Source organism: Nakaseomyces bracarensis (genome assembly GCF_045282275.1).
Source record: "Nakaseomyces bracarensis strain CBM3 chromosome Unknown Scaff12_0, whole genome shotgun sequence".
NCBI lineage: Eukaryota > Fungi > Ascomycota > Saccharomycetes > Saccharomycetales > Saccharomycetaceae > Nakaseomyces > Nakaseomyces bracarensis.
Window position 1 is genome coordinate 255,804 of NW_027263958.1, and position 19,278 is coordinate 275,081.

Consider the following 19,278-nt stretch of genomic DNA (forward strand, 5'->3'; position numbering starts at 1 on the left):
CTCTCGAGTTAATAATTAATTATTGACGTACATATTGATATCATGTGATGACATTCTTAAACTACTTTAAGAATGTATAAAATATAGCTACCTTTCTGTAGTTATATTTGAAATAAATATGTAGGAAGGAGTTTTATAGTGGTTTTATTTATATGTATGATTATTTATTATGCTTTTCTCTTTCTCTTTTTTTCTTTCTTTAGAATACGAATATTTGATCCTCCATCTTAGAGATAGGTTTAGCTCTTGGGAAACCCATGGCTACTGCATTTCTCTTGACAGCAGAAACCATACCTGGAGGCCCACAAATCAGGAGTTGAACATCACTAGTTTGAGATGGGAAGTACTCTTCCATCAGTTCCTTAGTAACATAACCGACACGACCATCCCAATTTTCAGTTTCCGGTTTGTCCAATAGATAGACAATTTTGATTTGGTCAGGTTTCATGTTACATAGTTCAGTAAGCTCTTCCTTTAGCAAAATGTCACTCTCGCGAACATTACCATACAATAAAGTCACCTTAGTCTTATCCTCAGGATCTTTAGCAATAGCTTTAATGATTTGGAACATTGGTGAAATACCAGTACCACCGGCAACCATAGCCAAATGGCTGCGTACATTTGGAGTGTATTCGTAGAAACCTCTTGGGCCAGAAACCTTCACTTTATCACCGATCTTTAGATCACCGATATGTTTAGAGATGTTACCTTCTGGATAGGTCTTCACCAACAACTCGAAGTAACCAGCACTCTCGTGATCCAATGATGTAGGAGTATAAGATCTACTCACTGTCTTACCGTCTATTTCAGCCTTAACAGTAATATGTTGCCCAATAGGGAGACCTAGCACATGTTCAGGGTGGGCCAATTTGAACTTGTACATGGCTGTGTTATGGGTAACTGGAACCTTTTCATATAATTCGAACTCCTTGAATTCATTCTTGCTCAAAGCCCTAACCGGTTCCTTAACTTTAGGACCCTGGCTCTTAGCATTCTTGAATAACTTATAAAAAAGCACGGCTACTGCAAATGTTGCTAGTACTTTAATTCCATCCATATTTGTCAACCTTTTGTAACTTATTCTACAAATACGATAATAAACAAGAAAGCAAATTAAACAACTTACCAAATAATTTGATGACAATTAATATAGAATCAAAGAATGTCAATTTAATATGAAGTAGCTATTGGCTTGCCCTGAAATTGAAAATAATCAATATTTTTTAATAATTTTTTTTTTTTGCATTTTTGTTGATTTTTTCTTCTTTTTGGATGCTCTAAGTGATTAAAGTATAGAGAAAAGCCCGCACAAACGAGATTAAATTGGAAAAAACGGTTTCTCATGCTGAGGTGTGAGGGTGTAATTGAATATTAACAATAATAAAGTCATGAAGTTTGATATTTGAAATCTTTAATGCAACCAACGTATAGAAAATTAAAAGAGTTACCAACATAAGAAGCAGCTTAATATTAATTATCCTTAACTTGTGACTCGAGCATCTTTTTGGATGGGCCCTTTAATTTTATGTATACATCTGTACCCCAGCCCCAGAGACTTTGAATCTCAAGTGTACCATCGAACATCTCTACGTAGGCCTTACACAATGGTAATCCGAAACCCATACCTGAGACAATATTGATATCTTCTCCAGGTATTACGTATGCACTAGAGCCTGTCTCTTTTTTGTTTGCAACCACTGTGGTATAGGAGTACTCGAAAATATGTTCCTCTACTTTAGGTGGTATACCACCACCGAAATCCCTTATTCTTATCTCTAGTTCCTCATCGTAATTCTGGTTTTTAACAATATTAATTTCTACAGGCTTATCGATAAGATTACGCGATTCTGTACTGTTCTCGATATGAGCCCTGTATGAGTTCTTCAAGATTTCAGTAAGGACATACTCTAAAATTGTAGGAATGCATGGAAAAGTCACATCTGCGCCCGAGACGATCTTTACTGGGGCAACCACATGGTCATACTTTACAAAACAGAGGTCGCTGACGAATTCTGAAACTCTCTTCACGATATCAGCAATAGGGAAGTCCTTATGTATTGTTCCTATGGTGTTCTTATGTTTCTCCGGATCGTAATTGGCGAGCGATAAGTGATGAGTCACTAGTATCTTCATGGCAATACGGTCCCTTAAATGATGATCTAGGAAGTCAAATATGAGTTCCCTAGGTATGTAATCCATTATCTCTTCTAGACCGCGGGATAAAGTCTCGACAGTGTCCTGGTGATCGTCTAGGAATTCTATTAGTAGTCCGTGGATAGCGTCCCTGTTATGTAGCGCATATGGAAATTCAATGGAGAGCAGGGATTCTAGAGTCTTCAAGTACAAAGAGTAACTCTTCTCTATACTAGGATTCACCACTGCAACGTAAGGTAGCTGTTGTATTGCATTAAGTCTCCTGCAAGTGTAAGACAAGAGTAGATTAATTGTCTTAATAGTTAACATATACTCCTCGTTCTTCGATAGAGGGGGCTGATAGTCAGTCAAATATTGAAACGTTAGCGGTGGAATCGGTTTCTTAGCGTAGTCTTGTATCAGAAGCTCTATATTTGACCTTATCTTATAGTGCTTATCGAACTCTAAATGCCGTAATCTGTCGGAGCTCAAAAGTACAGAGTTATATTTATTCTTCTGTAGCACTGTTCCAGAACTAAACCACCGTATTGTCCCAGCAACTGCACGTACTCTCTTAGCACCAGACCGTGTTATCCCCAGACATCCTCCGACATTCCTAGTAAACTTGAACATCATACACCTTTTCTTTAACTCCGAGATATACACACAGCTCGATAATTGAAGACTAACTCTTGGAAGTAAGCAAAAAGAGACTCAGATAGAACTGTGATCCGGTTAGATCAATGTAATAATATATAAACTCTCTGTAACTGTAGATACAGGGCAAACAGATTTCATCTTTTGTGTATATGATATATTTAATATTGTATGGGAAGAGCTGAGCTGAGCTGAGCAGGGAAGTAAAGGCGAGGGACAAAAACAAATTGGTGAAACCGAAACGGGAAGAGAAGGGATTAGATTGGATAGAATATTTGATATAACGTAAGAGTTTTTAGTGATTAAGTTATTAAATAAGGATTTACGTTCTCTATTAACTTGTGAAGATTGGCAAAATAACGAGAAGAAAAAAAGCAACCTATAATAAACAACAATGTCTAACTTTAACGCCTTTACTAATACATTAAAGAAGAACTGGGAGGACTTGTCTTCAACTGTGTCTCAGAAGACCCAGGAATTGTCTACCAACATTCCAACTATGGCTCAGAATACTCAACGTATGGTTCAGGAGAGATTGGGGCAAGTTACTGATATTTCTCAATTGCCACAGGAGTACTTGGAGTTGGAGCACAAAGTTGACACAATCAAATTGGTGTATGAGCACTTTTTGCAAGTGACTGCTGTTTATGAAAACGAGTCCTACGATTACCCAAAGTATGTCAGTGAGTCTGTGAACGAGTTTTCCAAGACCATGGCTACAAAGGTCCAGGAATTGACGAAGGCTACTTCTGCCAGCGAGGCTCAAAACATTCTAGTTGCACCTGGTCCTACTAAGGAGCCAAAGACTCTCAACTATGCTATTAGTAAAGTTGCTTTGAATTCCAGTGAGTACTTGAACAAGAGCTTTGATGATCCAGCAGACAACAAGCTTTCTAAGGTTTTATTGAACTATAGCGATGTTCAGACTAAGATTGCCCAGGCTAGATTGCAGCAGGACACTTTGGTTCAAACGAAGTTCAATAAGGTACTAAAGGAGAGATTGAATGAGAGCATGGAGAGGGCTAACAAGGCCCGTAAGGACGTTCAATATAAGAGATTACAATACGATGTCGCTAGAACTAACTTACAAAATGCCAAGCCTGAGAAGGAGGCTGCTCTAAGGGTGCAAATGGAAACCCTAGAGGATCAATTTGCTCAATCTACCGAGGATGCTACTGTTATTATGCAAGAGGTCATTGCCAACTCCAACTTCTTACCAAGCTTGAAAGAACTAGCAACCGCACAATTAGCATACTACGAGCTATCTGCTAAGCTAATGGGTGAATTTGTTGATTCCATGGACTCGGACACATCAGCCCCAGCTCCAAAATCTAACAGAAACCAAAAGGCCCAAGAAGATGATGATATGGGAATTTCTCTAGAAGATGATGATGAGGAACCAGTTCCATCCAAATAAGTCCTTAGCTCTCAGATATTGATAAATAACAATAGAAAACAAAAAGCTAAAGCAAATAAAAACAGAAAAAATAGTTATATTCCTATATATTTAAATCTATTGCTTACCACTCCTATTCTTTCCCCGTTAATATTACTGAGTAAGTATCTAATTAAGTCTAAATAGAAAATAATAAATCTAAAATATAATTAAGCTTTCAATTTTAACCATTGTGAAGTATTTAGTTAATCGAAAAGGGAAAAAAAAAAGGACAGGTCCTACCCGGATTCGAACCGGGGTTGCTCGGATCAAAACCGAGAGTGATAACCACTACACTATAGAACCATACTGGATCTGTTGGCCATTCATCATGAATGGTACACTGTTCGATTCAGAGTCCCATAATTTTATGTGGAAAAAAAAAATTAATTTAAAATGAAGGTCATGGGTTAAGTATAATCAAATATGGGTTTGTACAAGTCATGTATACGCGTCTGCTTCAACTATTCTATCTGTCATAACTGTTTGTGGTCCATATAATTATTATAAGTAGTTGTCACTCAAAAATTTGACTTAGACAAGAAATTAAGTTTGTGGTAATAAAAAAAATACATCACATATTTTGAATAAGGAAAATAGAGAAAGGTATTGTCTTTTATTTTTGATAGGGCTTTCCACAGGATAAGGGAATTTTAGAGGAATTAATAATCATTATTCATAGTTGAAAAAAAAAAGTTTAATAAAAATGCAGGAGATAGAACATCCTGAAGAGAATATCCAGGCATTCATAGTTAATATCTTGGCTCAACTTATCAATGTGTTACACCTGCTGATCCCGGTGGTAGTGAAGTTTAGTAAAGAGTATCCTACTGCATTTGTAGCGGTGTCCACCATCATTGCACTGTACATTCTGTATAGAATGGTGATGAATCTGTATACCATGATTAAGAGATTAATGTACCTGGCCATATTGTTGGTTATAATTGGTGCGTACATGCGAGGGGAAGCATTCTTCGAACAGGACCTACCAAAAATTGGGAATTACTTATGGGAGAACAGAGAAACTATCATAACAACAGTGACTACCACTCTACAATATGTTGCGGCTATAGTACAAAGGCAAGTAGTCGTCATATATTTTTACCTAAGAAAAAACCTTGAAGCTGCATTACAATAGAAGAAACTCCGGAATCCTAAAGATTAAGGTGGGGATTTTAGAAGAAGTAGAAAACAAAACTTAAAATGATTGGCATCGCTCTTATTACATAATTTATGTTTCATTTCACCGACCAACTTACCTTTTTTTCTCCCTTTCTATCCAGCCTCTCCACCTCTCTTAGTCACCACCCCCCCTGATTATAGAACAATGAATAATATATTATCATATAGGGTAATGTTAGAGGGTGGTAGTTAATTAGTTGTACCTTTCGTTACGGCGTGGTGAATATGGCTGAGGTGTTTTATTATGTATAGATATAGTAATATAGTGGGGAAGGGAGTGGGAAAAAGAGGAAGAGTCGTAGACAACAAACAGCAGAGAAAACCAGGAAGTCGTTGTGGATTAGTTTGGCCTCCATGGTAAGGCTTGGAAGAAACTTCTATCTTTATTTTTGTGAGAATAGGGATTTACGTAAAAGCCGAAAACCAGCATCTTTGAGAGAGCTCGAGCTTTAAAACTGAAGGAGGGAATTCTCAAATGAAAGTAAAAAGTTATTAACATAAGTTGATCGTTAAAAATAAAGCAAGAAGGATGGAAAAAAATAGGGATTCACCACTATTGCTAATTGTTCAGGGGAATAGGGGACATATAAATTTATAATCTGTATAAATTTTGAAGATATATTAAATATATTTAAAATATATTTAAAAATATATAAATATATACTAAACTGCTTTAGAAAGAAAGAACCAAGTATTATTGGGAAAGCATTATTGAGCTAATATCTTAAAAAGTTCAACGCATTATACTAAGCAAACCAAAACTTTAATATAAAAAGCTAATATAAACAGTGATAACTTATATACATAAAAAAAGACGAAGAAAATATAAACAAATATAAAATGGTGAAGGATACTGAGTACTATGATATCTTAGGAGTTGCACCAGATGCCACACCAGCTGAGATTAAGAAGGCGTACCGGAAGCGTGCTATGCAGACACATCCTGATAAGCACCCTGACGATCCAGATGCGCAATCGAAGTTTCAGGCTGTTGGTGAAGCTTACCAGGTCCTGAGCGATGATACCTTGAGGAGGCAGTATGACCAACTTGGTAAGGAGCAGGCTGTGCCACAGCAAGGTTTTGTCGATCCGTCCGAGTACTTCACTGCTATATTTGGCGGTGATGGTTTCAAGGATTGGGTCGGTGAATTTTCCCTATTCAAAGAATTAGAAGAAGTTGCTGCAGATGAGGCTATGCATGGTGGCGCACCGGGTGGCCCTAACTCATCTCCAGGCTCAAACCAGAATGGTGATTCTTCACAAGCAGGTAATGGAACTATGCAAAATAGGCATGGAGATGGGAAGTTGACAAAGGAGCAGCGTGATAAGATTGCCGAAATGCAACGTAGAAGAAGGGAGGACACTTTGAAACAGATCGATGAACTTGCTCGCAAGTTGAACGAAAAGTTGAATAGATATGTACTTGCTGTCAAAGAACATCATCTTGACGAATTCCAAGCTAAATTGACTCAGGAAGTCGAAGAATTGAAGCTGGAGAGTTTTGGTCTTGAGTTGCTGCATATCCTTGCTACTGTATATAGAAACAAAGCGAACAACTACCTATTGTCCAGAAAGACGCTTGGTGTATCGAAGTTCTTGACTGGATTCAGAGATGGTGCTAAAGATGTGAAATCAACTTACAGTCTTCTACATACCGGTATGGAAGCGAAGAGGACTATGCAGGATTTGAGTGAAGTGGATCCAGAACAGTTAAGTCCTGAGGAACGTGCCAAGTTTGAACATATGGTAGCTGGTAAGGCCCTTGGTGTGATGTGGTCAATGTCGAAATATGAGCTAGAGAGGAAGCTTAGAGAGGTATGTAACAAAATTCTTACCGACAGACATGATCCTGATAAGACACTAAAGGCTAAGGGTATGTTGTATTTAGCAGACAACTTCTCTAGGGCTAGAAGAACAGCTGAAGAGGCCGAAGAGGCTAGGGTGTTTGAAGAGTTGATTTTGGGTCAGCAGGAAAGACAGAGAAAGAAGAGGTACAGAGTTGCAGCCTAAAATAAAAGAGGCAAAAACATATAGGATAGACTATATTGATTTTTTAACTCTCTACCCATTCCATTTGTTTATAATTTCCATTTGTGCATTAGTAGGATGCCGATTTGTTTCTATTATTACTATGTTACATTAGTTTTTTGTATCATGAAAACCCATCACATAATGATCTCTTGTAATTGCCAATGCTCAAACGCCGTATATTTTGTATATTTATAGTTGTATTTGAAGCATTGACATTATTTCTTAATATTTTGCATATCTATTTACTTGGTTTAATGCCAATCCATTTTTAAGAGTTAAGTAATATATATAGCCGTGAATACGTCATAATATTGAAATATCTCAAATTATCTTTGATAGCTTGGAACGAAGGTGGTTCGATCGGATTTTAGGTAACCAGAGACCCCATTAGCAGCGAAAGTCGTGTAAATCGATTGAAGGGAAACTTTAACTGGACTGAAACTATCTACAACCACATTTTATTTTGTATTCAGTTCCATTTCTAATCTATCTAGGCCAAAAAAAACCAATAATTAGCTACCGGTCAAATTTACCTATACGGAAACAAGGGTAAGAATGGAATTACGTGGGTTGTTGATGAAGTTTGCCGTTCTGGCAACAGTTCTGTCAATTTTTGCTAATATATTCATTTACACATATCCCTCTTTCCATGTTGGAAGGTGTTCGTGGGCACGCTATAGAAAAGGACATTTTGTTACTGATGAAGCTAGTGTGGATCAATTATCTGCAACTGGTAAATTATCGTATTATTTAAAGAATTATATTGATGATTTACGCGGATTAAATAAGCCAGAAGTACCAAAGGGAAGAGAAGATGGTGTCAGTGAGATAACTGATATTCACTTCATGGCATTTGGTGATCCGCAAATCAAAGGTATTTTCAAAAATACACCTTACAATACCCGTTTGGATATATTTGGTAATGATTATTATTTAGGCCACATTTATTCAATGATGAAGAAAAGGCTTGACCCTACCCACATTGGTGTATTGGGAGATTTGTTCTCCTCGCAATGGATAGGTGATTCAGAATTCTATAACAGAACATATAGGTATATGAATCGGATTTTTAAAAGAGACTTGACTCCTCTAACAGAGGCCAAAGAAAAAAATCATGATGATGAAGGTCAATATAAAGCTGACTGGAGTACTTGGGGTGATCAATTCTCTGAAATGTACAACAATAATAAATCATTCCCATTTGGCTACTCTGACGTACACTCTTGGGACCCAGTGAAAGAAGACTTCCTTTTTATTAATATATCAGGAAATCATGACTGTGGTTACTCAGGTGATGCTACGTACCAACATATGGCCAGATATCACCAAATTTTTGGTAAAGATAACTATTGGATTGAATATAATGAGGGTACTGATCACGCTTGGCGTATTGTTGTTTTGAATAGTTTACTCTTGGATGGTCCTGCATTGCAACCTGAATTTGTTGAGGCTACATGGGAATTTTTGTATCAATTGTTTGAAAGACAATTTGATGGTAGTACCATACTCCTTTCCCATGTTCCTTTTTACAAAGAAGAAGGTATTTGCGTTGATGGTCCAGAATTTAGATACTACCCAGAGGACTTTGAAAGAGAACCTTATAAGGCAAATTTACTGCGTTCTCAAAATCACTTGAGTGAAGAAACAACTCAAAAAGTTCTAAATCTTGTATTCCACAACGAGAAACCCGGTATCATTCTAACAGGCCATGATCATGAAGGTTGTGAGACAATTTACAGTAGATTCAAGAATGGTACTTGGGTTGGTGCTAGGAACCCAATCTATAAGGATGCCACAGCTCATGTACAGGAGATCACAGTCCGTGCTATGATGGGCGAATTTTCCGGTAACACTGGTTTGATTACGGGCCATTTCGATAAAGTAAAACAGTTATGGATGTGGAACTTTTCTTTATGTCCATTTGCCATCCAACATGTTTGGTGGTTCGCCAAGGTTTCAACTCTTATCACAGGATTTGTTTGGTCATTGCTCTTGGTTATATAAAAAAAATAAGTCTGACAACAGAACACATTCAATAAATAGCATTTTTTTTTTTTGGGATTTAATTCCACCTTTGAATTAGATATCCTTCATGGATATAATGACTCCTCTAACACTTCAAATAATCAATGGGTACTCAACATATACTCTTTACTCAAGGAATAAACTAAAAGTAGTGATACAACATATATTAACCGTCATTTTGAAACTAGAGTGTTCAGATCCTAGAATTAAATAATGTCTAAAAATTTCTGATTATATACAAATTGATAAATAACTTAATAAGAAAGTAGAGAAGTGGGTTTTTATGCGGCTCCCTTTCCTTGCTTTAGTTGCTGAAGAAGTTGTTGACCATGTGACAGCTTGTTTTCTTCTGGTGTTTGATTATTGGACTCGGGTTTTTCTACTGCAACTGTGCTATTTTTTAGGATAGAGTAATCTAATTTGAAGTTAACCTTTTCAATAACAGTCCAGTCGTCTAACTTGAATATTTTGTAATCACCAATCTCAAAACCGTCATTCACCAGTTTAGGTTCACCTTGCCTCAAAAACCACATTACACCATTATTTGCCACTCTCCAGTCACGAGTAGTCAACACTTTAAAACTAATCTCTTTTTCTAAGGGTGTGATAGCAAAGTAGTAATTGTAGAAAAGTGTAAACATATCAAGCTCTTCGAATTTCTTAAGTATCCCATCGAAAGCATTTTCGTTATAAGCAGTAATAGTTGACCAAAGAGAGTATCTAGCTGTATCCCACTGTTGGGTAGATCTAAAAGAATCCAGTGGTGAGGGAGGGTTTACCCCAATAGGAACAGGATCTAGTCTGTTTATTTGACAAATGTCTCTTGAATATCTATAACTACATTTGGAATTGTTTAGTAGATGATTGTTGGACAACTCCATTCCCATAATGAATGCTTGGATACCGTTAGGAAGTAACAATTCTTCATAGTCTGAATGTAAAGCATTACGTAGATTTTCTAGTCTATTCATCTTTGCAGATTCTTCTTCAGGAGTTTCTTGCTCCTCATCAACAAGTGCTTGCTCTTTCACAGCTTCGTGAACATAACCATCAGATAAGAGTGGAATTGAAGATGTAAAAGAGCACTCTTCGAATATATCTTCCTCAACTGTTTCGGACTTCTCATCGACTATATCATTCGATTGGTAATTTTCATTTGCAGTAGGTTCGTCATCTTTAGAAGAGTCTCCTTTATCATTTTCAAGATTAGCCAAGTTGGAGATTGTAATGTTGGGACTAGAAGTATTAGTTTCGTGAGCCTTCTCCAACCTTTCTGCTAAAGTAGCACCATGTAATTTTGGTGTATTTACTGATGTTGCAGTAGATAATAGAGTTTCATTAACTGGAGCTGAAGAATTCGTCCTTGAAGTTAATGCTGGAGGAGCAGGAACCGGATTGCTTTTCCTTTCCTTTTCTAAGCCGTGAGAAGCAGCCACAGACCATTTAAGCTCACCAGCAGGACGGGCAGGTACAACAGCAGGTTTCAATACTGTCGAACTTGTGGTTCCGTTTTGACCTTGATGTATATGTGTATGTCCTCCTTTTATGTCATTATTATCACTTGTCGTGCTTGAATTAGAAGAGGGCGTTGTTAATATAGTGTTCTTATTTGTCGGGCTTTTGGGCGTTGAATTAGTTGTTAGGTTGTCCTCAAGGGTGGGTGAAGCTGATTGACTCTTTAAATCACTCTGTATTTCACTATTTGCAGATAATGGAGACTTCTCAGTAACAGTTTTAGCAGCTGGGATTGTTATTGTTGGAGGAGCATTAGCAGTAGCAATTGCAGCGTTTTTAGCTGCAACTTTAGCTGCTTTTTTAGCTTCACGTTCTAATTTCCTTAATTCTTTTTTCGATAGTTTAGATGTATCTATCGAGTCCAAATCAATAGGTGCGCTTGTTTCATTGTTTGCAAGATTATCTTCAGAGCTCTGTGATGCAAAATATTGAGCAACCTCATGGGCAATTGCTTCATTGGATTGTAAATCTAGAGAATCATATATCGTTTCGTCTTCAACAAAATCTGGCTCTTGGTTTGACTCTACAAAAAAATTTATATCATCTTGGATAGATTTTACTTTTTGGGGATCCAATTCCTCGTTGGCTAACAACCTTAATGCAAGTTCCATTTGTTGCTGATGCCACCTATACCTCAGTTGAAGAGATTTCAGTTGATCCTTCTTATCCTCATTCGCCGTTGTTGCAGTCTTTTTCTTCTTGTTAAGAACAATAAGCCTGTCAATTTCAACTTGCGCAGCTTCGTACTGTCGTTCAATTTCTTCAATTTGTTGCGAAAGGTAGTCAGAAACTTCTTTGATTTCCTTTTCTTGTGGACCTAGAGTATCAGACTTTTTCAGACTAATATTAGAGTAGGCTTTTTCTTTTGATGCTTTTTCGACTGCTTTGTATTGTTCCATCGCCACTTCGACGGACCTTCGATATTCAAGCAGCGAGTCCTTGTCCTTTATATCAGGCGAACTTTGCCATGATTTTATCTGTTCTCGAAGTCTTTGAAGTTTTTTAACTTCTCTTTTCAGATCAGATTCCAGTTTATCCTTTTGAGACGGGTTATTGGTGCAGCTCTCATGTCTCTCATAGTAACTGTTAAATATTTCCAGGCCTTCATTGATTTTCTTAAAAACTTTATCTATTTCTTGTTGTAGTTTTCTGTGAGCCATTTTTTTCTTCTTTTAGTTTGATTCTATATCATCCAATATAAAATTTCGCAATGTGTATTTGAATGTTCTAAGCGTAATAACTGTCCTTCTTTTAATGTTTTCAAAAAAGGTGGGATGCTATTAAATTTTTCCTTCGCCTTTTTTTTTTTGCTTCTAATTTTAATTCTTTTTTTTTTTTTATTTTCCTTTAATTAGCTGTTCTATTTGAAACAGATACAATGGTTTATAATTTGGAAAATATATGATTTTTTAGATCTTGATATAACTAATAATTTAGTGAAATATCACGGTACCTTAAAAATGATGAAAAATGGTCCTAACAGGATAATAATTTTGAGATGAAATGGAGAGAAAGTTTCCACAGGTATATTTCAAATAATCCAGCTTATTTTAATTATTTTCTAATTGCCCTTTCTAAAAAAAAAAAAGTATAAAAATTTTTAGATGTGTAACCCATTACATTAACACAAAAAAAAAAATGAATTACAGTAATTAAAGAAAATCGTTAAGTTCTTCTTTCACCTATGAAAATAATTTTTTTTTTTTGTCTTATGGGCAAAAAAAAAAAATAACTTTTTGGACCAAAGTCTTTTCCTTTAACTGAAATCCCACACAAAAAGGTTGCCCGCGGGTTTTGTACCTTAGTAAATACGAAACTCATAAAAAAAATTTTTATAGCTTTATTTTTTTTAGGGAACTCTAGAAAGAATTAAAATCTTCTACCAGAAATAAATCATAATATACGTTCGTTCACATAGATTTTAGCCGATACAAAAAAAAAATAATTTAATAACTAAAGAGAAAAAATAAAAAAAGACGTCATATGCAAATAAGCACGTAGAGAATGATACAGTTTACCGTTCTCTCAAGTATTTCGATACTGTTGACATATTATAAATGACAGATATAAAGAAATAGCTTTTGAGAATAACAACTAGTTGATAATAAAATTATTAATTGCCCATGAAATATAACAAAATTTTAATAACAACAGAAATATAAATTATAGAGGGAATTTAGTAACTCATAATAGTATAAACAAGCAAGAAGTATGAAGGAAAGGAAGGAAGAAAAAAAAAAGAGTACTTTTCATTCTCCTTTTATACTTTTTTTTTCTCGTAGTCATCTTTTTTTTATCGGCGGCTAATTAAGTTTATTTGTATTTTTTTTTGTTTTACCCCTCACAAAGAGAAAAAAACAATATTTCTTAGAATTAACCGCAGGACAATGAAAGACTAAATATAGTAGTTTTCAAATCGAGAGTTAGAGTCGGCGGCTAAATTTAGTAAGGTTCAGGGGAATAATTCAGTTTTTAACGAGAAGAGAAATTATATACTATAGTTTTTTTTTTATTATTATTATTATTATCTCCTGGTTTTCCTTGTTACAGATTTCTCAAAAATATAATCGGGATTGCCTTCTTTATCTCCGTTTTTCCGTTATTCAATTCATTCTTCTCGCAGGGTTATGGAGGGCGAAGAGGAAATATACATACAATATCATTCCTAGGGCTTCAGCTTTATGAAAGATTTTTTGGGTACGGCTATTTCTTTCTCAAAAAGTCAAGAAAAGAAAAAAAACCGAATATTTTCGAGTTTAGTTTATTTTGATTCTCATTACATTTAGCTAAGAAAGAAGAAAAATGAAGAGCTCATGATTGTCTATCGTTGTGACAGAAAGTGATGTCCTTCAGCATAAATACTTTATATGGTCTTCTCCAAGGGACCGAAGAGCATAGTTGTACAGATGTTTCTGGGAAAGTGAAATCAATAAATTGTTTTTCTTTTGTTTCTGTTCTCTTTATAATAGGAAATAGGGATTTCTTTCTTTTTTTATTTCGTCCGCCACCACTTCTACAAATATATTTTCGGACGGGTCATTTTCTTCTCTTCAGCTGTTTCATAGAGACGGATCCAAGCTACGAGATTGTGTTAGAGAGCACATGATTGCTACTATTAAAGATAGTTCAAAAAAAAAAAAAAAAAAATCTAACATTGGGCCTTTATTCTGCATAGAAGATGACATAGGAAAGGGAAGGTCAACAACAAGTTTATCACCGTACCGTTCGGAGAGTTTTTGTATTGTGTGGTGGGGGGTTTTCAGAGAGAAGAAGAAACTACATCATGAGTATAGAAATATTATGAGTATGAAGAGATGGATAGAGATATAGGTTATAGGATATACAAAGAGGCACAAGGATAGGACATCAAAGAAGAAGAAAAAAAGATATATTACAAGGTAAAAAAAAAAAAAAGCCCACGAAGAAAGGTTTAAAAAGATAGTAAGAGGAGGCAGCGTAGATAAATAAAAAAAAAAAACTGAGAGGAAATTAAGAGGGCTCCTATATAGTCTATTTTGTTTTGGTTTTTTCTGAAGAAGAAGAGACGCACTCTGAAATAATCACATCTTACACATTCAACCTTAGGGAAATATTAAGAAAGCAAGAAAGGGAAAAAAAAGTTATTAGAAATAATAATTAATAAAGGTAAGAAACTAATAAAAAAAAAAGTAACAAAAAACTAACGGAATAAATATAATAAAATTAAAAATACTTAAGAAAAAAAAAAATTTAGAAACTTAAGAATATTGGACAAAGGAGAAGGGAAAAAAAAAAATTAAAAATAAAAAGCACTGAAAGAGATAAATTACAAATAAAACTTTGTTATCTAATAAGGGAAAGGCAAAGAAACAAGTGAACTAATAAAGAAAATAACAAAAGGAAATTTATTCGCCTCTTTGGATTTCCTTTTATTTTTATTAGAAATTAAAAAAAAAAAACAACAACGTGTAATAAAGGCTTTAAAAATTAAAGAAAAGGAATACATAAGGAATTACAAAATATAGAAAAAAATGTATCACTATAATGAAGGGATGGACCAAATGGTACAACAACCAAAGAGGAGGAAAAACAAAGGGATGAGCAGTAGCAAGTCCAGTTCTGAAGACACAGATATGTTACAGGATGGTCAGAGTGGTAATCTAATGGATGCAACTTCTGCTGCTGCTGTAGCAGCTAATAATGCTTTCAATATGAATTTACTGATGAACATGCACATGAATAACTTGCATTCTCTAAATAACGTAAACACTAATCCTTCTTATATGGCTTATCAACAAAGGAGGCAGCAAAGAAGGCAGCAAGAGGCACAAAGAGTTCAACAGCAGCAGCAGCAACAACAGCAACAGCAACAGCAACAACAACAACAGCAACAACAGCAACAGCAACAGCAACAGCAACAGCAACAGCAACAGCAACAGCAACAGCAACAGCAACAACAGCAGCAGCAACAGCAGCAGCAGCAGCAACAACAGCAACAGCAACAACAACAACAGCAGTCTAGAGACGCACTAATGTCATCATCTAATGAACCTATGGTCCATAGAACTGGCTCTACATCTCAACAGCAACTTCATCAGCAACTTCATCAACAATATTTTGGGGACATGTTTATGAGAGGTGGTATGGTGGGTGGCAATGATTCTGGAATGATAATGCCACAAATGAATATGAATGGATTTTCTTTAGATGGAAGCCCGCAGGCGGCAATGAATGACAACGTAAACACAGATTTAGAACAATTCAATGCAAGTACGAATAGCGGAAATCATATTGTTGATAGCAAAAGTACAAGTAGTTCGAATATACCTAGTGGCGGAAACATAGGAAATATTAATGGTGGTAGAAACTCTGGTATGTCCGGTGTGAATATGAATGTCTCCCATGAGGTTTCGAAAAATAGCAATTCTGGTAATATGCTACAAAGGAGACCTAATTCTATATCACAACAAAACTCTAATGGCAATGTTGCTATTAAGAATGAAGAAGATGTTAGTGGAATGTATGGTATGGGCTCCAGAAGAGGCACTAATAATATGCTAGGACAAAACTCTGTGCAAATGGATGATGAGCAGAGGTTAGCTAAGTTGAGGCAAATGAGAGAGGCTATGGTTAATAACCCTCATTTAATAAACGACAAAGGTATCCAAAACAATCTATCCCCTTTTTATCAGCCCTTTGGTGTTGATGTGTCGCATCTGCCTATGACCAGCCCGCCTATATTTCAAAATGCCGCTACTTACGGACCAGAGGGGCCACCAAAGAGAAGAATTTCTATTTCTAATGGGCAAATCAGTCAGCTAGGAGAGGATATTGAAACAGTTGAAAACCTTTACAACACCCAACCACCACCAATGCCAACTAATAGGTATCCATATCAACCAAACAATAATGCAGCTGGTGAAAAACCAAAACTAAATGGAGAAGTTGTTAATAACCATGATAAACAGATGCAGATGTACTTTGGCAGACAAAATGGTTATGATACTGGTCCAAATTTTAGTGACTATATTCCTTCAGAAGAATCTGTTGGTTCAGCTGACCATATTATGGCTCAGTCACAACCTCTACCGGAATCCGGTATCGCTGTTAGTTTCAGTCCTGAAACCTTAAGATCAAAAGATAATATGGATAACGAGAGCAAGAAGATGTCAATTCAACCTGGCAAGTCATCACCATCGCTATCAGCCTCTCCTTTGGCCTCAGTTGTTCAGAATGCTGATATGAGCAGAATGAACGGTGATCCTCGGAATATGGATCAAGTACAGAAAACCGAATCTATCAATTCAAATATGTCCTACGATCAACAGCAATATAGACAGCAATATTCTTCTAATGGCAACTCGAATGGAGAACCAATACCAGGTACTTCAGCGTGGAAGAAAGCTAGACTACTTGAAAGGAATCGTATAGCCGCATCAAAGTGTAGACAAAGAAAGAAGGTTGCACAGATACAGTTACAAAAAGACTATGACAAACTTCGAAAGGAAAATAATATTATAAAGAAGAAGCTCCAATATTATGAAAAACTAGTAAGTAAATTTAAAAAGTTCTCTGAAGCACATATAAGTAAGTGTGATAAGCATGATAAGGAATCATTAAGGATGATTGAGGAAATGCTGATGATTGATTCTGATATTAATGAAGTGAACGAGGCCGGTTTAATAGTCACCATGGGCGGTGAATAATTCTAATAGTGTCTATGATCTTAATTTTAAGAATAATCTTTCTATGGATGTACTTGTATTTTATAAAAGGTAAAAGGTATAATTTGTTGATTGGTATTAATTAAAGTATGGTATCGCAACAAACACTAATAATGAATTTATCTTATTTTTAATAGACACTACTACGATATAGTTTTATCTAAAATAGTTATATTTTATTTTTTTTTTCTTTATAATACTTTTATGCAATATTAAATATAAATTAATTTCAGTTCTTTTTACTCTCGGGTGTGAACAGCCTCAATTGCCTTGAAACTCGGATACATAATTATAATGTGAAACAGTTAACCAAAAAATAAATAAAATAATAAGTGGAATATATAGATGTCTATCATGCAAGTCTTTATTACAATCTTAAAGAGACGATGTATGTAGATATCATGCTATATTGAATAAATTGCTTATTTCAGTAGAAAGGTAACAGTAATATAAAAAAGTTTAAGGTAACAATACATAATAGCCTGCTTGAATTAATTATGTAAAATTTTCGAAGTCTATGTTATTAAGAAATATATATAAAAATAAGTTATCCTGAACATGGTATATTCACATTTTTTTATGCTTTACGATGATTAAACTGATGACTAAATAATTATTGTCCTTCTATTTCAAGTGCTTTAGGATTGTTCTCCATTCCTGATTGGTTCGAACCAAGGATGACCCATAGCTTCCTTGGCTGTTAATCTTTCTTGATGATCATATCTCAAAAGATTGTCTAACAAGTCTATAACCTCCTCATTGTCACTCAAATGCCTATTCTGGTCATTAACGAACCTATGCCATGGTCTTCTTATATATTGATCCATATCATGGAATTCTCTTGGTAGTGTAATTTGATATTTGATTAAGTATTTTTCAAAATCATCACTACCTAATACTCTAACAATTTTAACTAGTTGATCAGTATTACTAGTACCATGGAAAAACGGTTCCTTTTGGAAAATCATAGAGGCTAACATTGTACCGAAGGACCAAAGATCTAGTGAGTAATCGTACATTCTGTAGTCTACTAGTAGCTCTGGGCCTTTGAAGAATCTTGAAGCCACCCTAACATTGTACTCCATGTTTACATGATAGAATTCTGCTAGACCCCAGTCGATAAGTCTCAGCTTTCTTTGTTTATGATCGATCATAACATTATGCGGTTTCACATCTCTGTGCATGATACCCATTGAATGACAGTAATCTAAGGCTTTCAAAAGCTCGAACATGTAGTATCTAATGTCCATATCAGACAATTTTGGGTAAAGAACACGGAAATCTAAATTATTCACATGTTCAAAAATTAGCGCCGGTGTACGAGAAATAGGGTCTCTTATCACATCAAACAACTGTATGATGTTTTCATGGCCTAAGTGCGGCATATCATAAATGTACGGTCTTTTCTGTTTAAGAATATTTTCTTCTTTATTCGAGTAATAGGAGTCTAGGTCCATTTTATGAGCGGTTGGTGGGTTCTTCTCATTCGAAAGGTTGGTTAAAATCTTAATCTCTCTCCTGATCTTCTTTTTCTTCACTGGTTTCAACATCTTGATCACTATATTTTTTCTGCTCGCAAGCTGCAGACCTTGGAAAACTTCACTATATTTACCACGACCCACCTTCGTTTCTATCTCATAATCCTGTACATTGCTAGACCACGTCACAGCAGCATCTTCATAATTCCAGTATTCCTCATTCTTTTCATTGTTCACCTTTGAATATACACGAGCCTCAGACCAAACTCTGCACCTCATTCGTAATCTTCTAATTTTTTTATGTCTTTTTTTGTCTAGATTTACTAAAATAGTCTTGTTTTTGTTTTGTGCGCAAATTCAGTTTGATAGTAGAATTAAGCTTATTTAAATAGTTTTAGGGCTTATATTAGTTTCTTTCCCCTTCCGGTTTATAAATTATATGGTCACAAGTGCTTTAAAAACCAAATTTTTTCTTCAAAAATTTTTTTTTGAGTTGTAAAAATAAATTAAAAAAATCTAGCAACAGATCTTAGATGATGGGAAATAAGACTTGAAACCTTAATTTCAACTATTCCTAAGCAATATAATTTAATGATAGAAAAGATTTATTTATCTTCAT

The 19,278-nt window shown here is 35.3% G+C and overlaps 7 protein-coding genes across 7 annotated transcripts; 3 read left to right on the forward strand and 4 right to left on the reverse strand.

Moving 5' to 3' along the window:
• Window positions 1-199: 199 nt before the first annotated feature.
• Window positions 200-1,057, reverse strand: CBR1 (cytochrome-b5 reductase; the record flags this gene model as incomplete). Its single annotated transcript, XM_071053723.1, has 1 exon — window positions 200-1,057. One exon carries the CDS (start codon window positions 1,055-1,057, stop codon window positions 200-202), a length of 858 nt encoding a protein of 285 aa, XP_070910135.1.
• Window positions 1,058-1,470: 413 nt separating this feature from the next.
• On the reverse strand, window positions 1,471-2,769 carry PKP1 (protein kinase PKP1; the record flags this gene model as incomplete). The annotated part of the gene is made up of 1 exon (XM_071053724.1): window positions 1,471-2,769. The coding sequence occupies one exon, from the start codon at window positions 2,767-2,769 to the stop codon at window positions 1,471-1,473; it is 1,299 nt and encodes a 432-aa protein (XP_070910136.1).
• Window positions 2,770-3,184: 415 nt separating this feature from the next.
• GVP36 (Gvp36p) lies at window positions 3,185-4,207 on the forward strand (the record flags this gene model as incomplete). The annotated part of the gene is made up of 1 exon (XM_071053725.1): window positions 3,185-4,207. One exon carries the CDS (start codon window positions 3,185-3,187, stop codon window positions 4,205-4,207), a length of 1,023 nt encoding a protein of 340 aa, XP_070910137.1.
• A 2,040-nt stretch (window positions 4,208-6,247) lies between these two features.
• Window positions 6,248-7,417, forward strand: RNJ42_03562 (Protein CAJ1; the record flags this gene model as incomplete). Its single annotated transcript, XM_071053726.1, has 1 exon — window positions 6,248-7,417. The coding sequence occupies one exon, from the start codon at window positions 6,248-6,250 to the stop codon at window positions 7,415-7,417; it is 1,170 nt and encodes a 389-aa protein (XP_070910138.1).
• Window positions 7,418-9,744: 2,327 nt separating this feature from the next.
• NOT3 (CCR4-NOT core subunit NOT3) lies at window positions 9,745-12,138 on the reverse strand (the record flags this gene model as incomplete). The annotated part of the gene is made up of 1 exon (XM_071053727.1): window positions 9,745-12,138. One exon carries the CDS (start codon window positions 12,136-12,138, stop codon window positions 9,745-9,747), a length of 2,394 nt encoding a protein of 797 aa, XP_070910139.1.
• A 2,850-nt stretch (window positions 12,139-14,988) lies between these two features.
• Window positions 14,989-17,163, forward strand: CST6 (Cst6p; the record flags this gene model as incomplete). The annotated part of the gene is made up of 1 exon (XM_071053728.1): window positions 14,989-17,163. The coding sequence occupies one exon, from the start codon at window positions 14,989-14,991 to the stop codon at window positions 17,161-17,163; it is 2,175 nt and encodes a 724-aa protein (XP_070910140.1).
• Window positions 17,164-17,819: 656 nt separating this feature from the next.
• CKA1 (casein kinase 2 catalytic subunit CKA1) lies at window positions 17,820-18,938 on the reverse strand (the record flags this gene model as incomplete). Its single annotated transcript, XM_071053729.1, has 1 exon — window positions 17,820-18,938. One exon carries the CDS (start codon window positions 18,936-18,938, stop codon window positions 17,820-17,822), a length of 1,119 nt encoding a protein of 372 aa, XP_070910141.1.
• Between the last annotated feature and the right edge of the window lie 340 nt (window positions 18,939-19,278).